The sequence below is a fragment of the Empidonax traillii genome, unplaced genomic scaffold (genome assembly GCF_003031625.1).
Source record: "Empidonax traillii isolate 1590-97213 ecotype Southwest subspecies unplaced genomic scaffold, ASM303162v1 scaffold6346:size6173, whole genome shotgun sequence".
NCBI lineage: Eukaryota > Metazoa > Chordata > Aves > Passeriformes > Tyrannidae > Empidonax > Empidonax traillii.
The window spans coordinates 1-2,494 of record NW_020961539.1 but is presented as its reverse complement, the minus strand read 5'-3'; the positions used below and the strand labels follow the sequence as shown (position 1 = coordinate 2,494).

The window sequence follows — 2,494 nt, the reverse complement described above, 5'->3', positions numbered from 1 at the left end:
GCCCCACCCACCTCCCCGTAGGGATAGAGCTCCATGACGATCCAGGTGGGCTCGTCCTCGGCGATGCCGATGAGCTTCACGATGTGCGGGTGGTCCAGCTTCTTCATCAGCACTGGGGGGAGAGGGGGAACGTCTGGGGGGGCATTCGGGGACCCCAGAGCCTGTCCCGGGGTGATTCCCAAATCCCAGTCCCGGGGTGATCCCCAATCCCAGTCCCGGGGTGATTCCCAAATCCCAGCCCCGGGGTGATCCCCAATCCCAGTCCTGGGGTGATTCCCAATCCCCAATCCCAGGGTGATTCCAAATCCCAGTCCCAGGGTGATCCCCAATCCCAGGGTGATTCCCAATCCCAGTCCCGGGCTGATTCCCAATCCCAGTCCCAGGGTGATTCCCAGTCCCAGGGTGATCCCCAATCCCCATCCCAGGGTGATTCCCAATCCCAGTCCCGGGGTGATTCCCCAATCCCAGTCCCGGGGTGATTCCCAATCCCAATTCCAGGGTGATCCCCAATCCCAGTCCCGGGGTGACTCCCAATCCCAGTCCTGGGGTGATTCCCAATCCCAGTCCCGGGGTGATTCCCCAATCCCAGTCCCGGGGTGATTCCCAATCCCAGTCCCAGGGTGATTCCCAATCCCAGTCCAGGAGTGTTCCCCAATCCCCATCCCAGGATGATTCCCAATCTCAATCCTGGTGTGATCCCAAATCCTTATCCAAGGATGATCCCCAATCACAATGCCAGGGTAATTCCCAGTTCCAGGGTGATTCCCAAACCCCATCCCAGGGTGATTCCCAATCCCAATTCCAGGGTGATCCCCAATCCCAGGGTGATCCCCAAATCCCAATCCCAGGGTGATCCCCAATCCCCATCCCAGGGTGATCCCCAATCAGAATTCCAGGGTAATTCCCAGTCCCAGGGTGACTCTCAATCCCAATCCCAGAGTGATCCCCAATCCCAGGGTGATCCCCAATCACAATTCCAGGGTAATTCCCAGTCCCAGGGTGACTCTCAATCCCAATCCCGGAGTGATCCCCAGTCCCCATCCCTGGGTGATTCCCAATCCTTATCCCAGGGGTTGGAGTCAGAGCAGGAGGAATTCCCTCGGATATCCCCCAAGGAACTGGGGGAGTTGGATCCTGTTTTTTTAGGGATCTCCACCAGCCCCTCCTCCCCCCGGGGGGTGATCCCTGTGGAACGTCGAGGCTCTTCCCGAGGCTGAGGGCGGCGGCATTCCCGGGATACCTGCTTCACTCAGGAATTTCTCCCTGTTTTCCGGGCTGCAATCCTGCTTGCAGGTCTTCACCGCCACGCTCAGACGCTCCCCGTCCTGCGTGGGGCGGGGACACGGGTCGGGAATGCTCATCCCAGGGAGAGGGGTCGGGAATGCTCATTCCGGGGAGAGGGGTCGGGAATGCTCATCCCAAGGGCAGGGAGAAGGGGCGGGAATGCTCATCCCGGGGGCAGGGACAAGGGTCGGGAATGTTCATCCCAGGGGGCAGGGAAAAGGTTTGGGAATGCTCATCCCGGGGGCAGGGAGAGGGTTCAGGAATGCTCATCCCGGAGACAAAGAGAAGGGTCGGGAATGCTCATCCCGGGGGCAGGGAGAAGGGTCGGGAATGCTCATCCCGGGGCGGGGAAAAGGGTCGGGAATGCTGATCCCGGGAGCACGGAGAAGGCTCGGGAATGCTGATCCCGGGATTTCCCAGCCCCGGGAGGGGTGGGGGTCTCACCGGGGTGTTGTAGAGCCCCTCGTAGACCTCTCCAAAGAATCCTTCCCCCAGGATCCGGCCCAGAGTCACCGCCTCCCGACGGATCCCGCACTGCCCTGCCGGGAACGAGGGACAGGGGGATGGGGGGGCAGAGCCAGAGCCCCGAATCCCGGCCCAAATCCCGGCCCCTTCCATGGGGAACACGGGAGAGGGGATGGGGGGAAGAGCCAGATCCCCAAATCCCACACGGGAGAGGGGATGGGGGACAGAGCCAGATCCCCAAATCCCACACGGGAGAGGGGAATGGGGGAGGAGCCAGATCCCCGAATCCCAGCCCAAATCCCGGCTCCTTCCATGGGGGACATGGGAGAGCGGAATGGGGGCGGAACCAGATCCCCAAAATCTGACCCCTTCCATGGGATCCATCCCTGGATCCTGCTCCATGGATCCTCCCATGGGATCTATCCCTGGATCAAGGGGATCCATCCCTGGATCAAGGGGATCCATCCCTGGATCCTGCCCCATGGATGCTCCCATGGGATCCATCCCTGGATCAAGGAGATCCCTGGATTCTGCCCCACGGATTCTCCCACGGGATCCATCCCGGCTCCCCCAGGATCTTCCAGAGGGGGGTTGTGCAGATGGGCTGGGAATCTGGGAAGGGGCAGGGGGATTTCCTGACAGACCCCCCACGCTCGGGACGGGACCCACCTGCAGACCTGGGCCCCGAGGACTCATCCAGGATTTCGGCGTAGATGTCGGAATCTGGGGGGGGGGGGGGGGGGAA

At 61.7% G+C, this 2,494-nt stretch overlaps 1 protein-coding gene across 1 annotated transcript in view; it reads right to left on the bottom strand.

Moving 5' to 3' along the window:
- Positions 1–2,476, bottom strand: part of LOC114073407 (protein-tyrosine kinase 2-beta-like) — a gene marked incomplete at both ends in the record, with an annotated part of 5,706 nt that extends 3,230 nt beyond the window's left edge. Inside the window, 4 exons of the mRNA XM_027911163.1 lie at positions 8–112; positions 1,241–1,325; positions 1,729–1,823; positions 2,410–2,476. Coding sequence (XP_027766964.1) covers positions 8–112; positions 1,241–1,325; positions 1,729–1,823; positions 2,410–2,476 — 352 coding nt within the window. The remainder of the gene's footprint in view (positions 1–7; positions 113–1,240; positions 1,326–1,728; positions 1,824–2,409) is intronic.
- Positions 2,477–2,494: the final 18 nt, after the last annotated feature.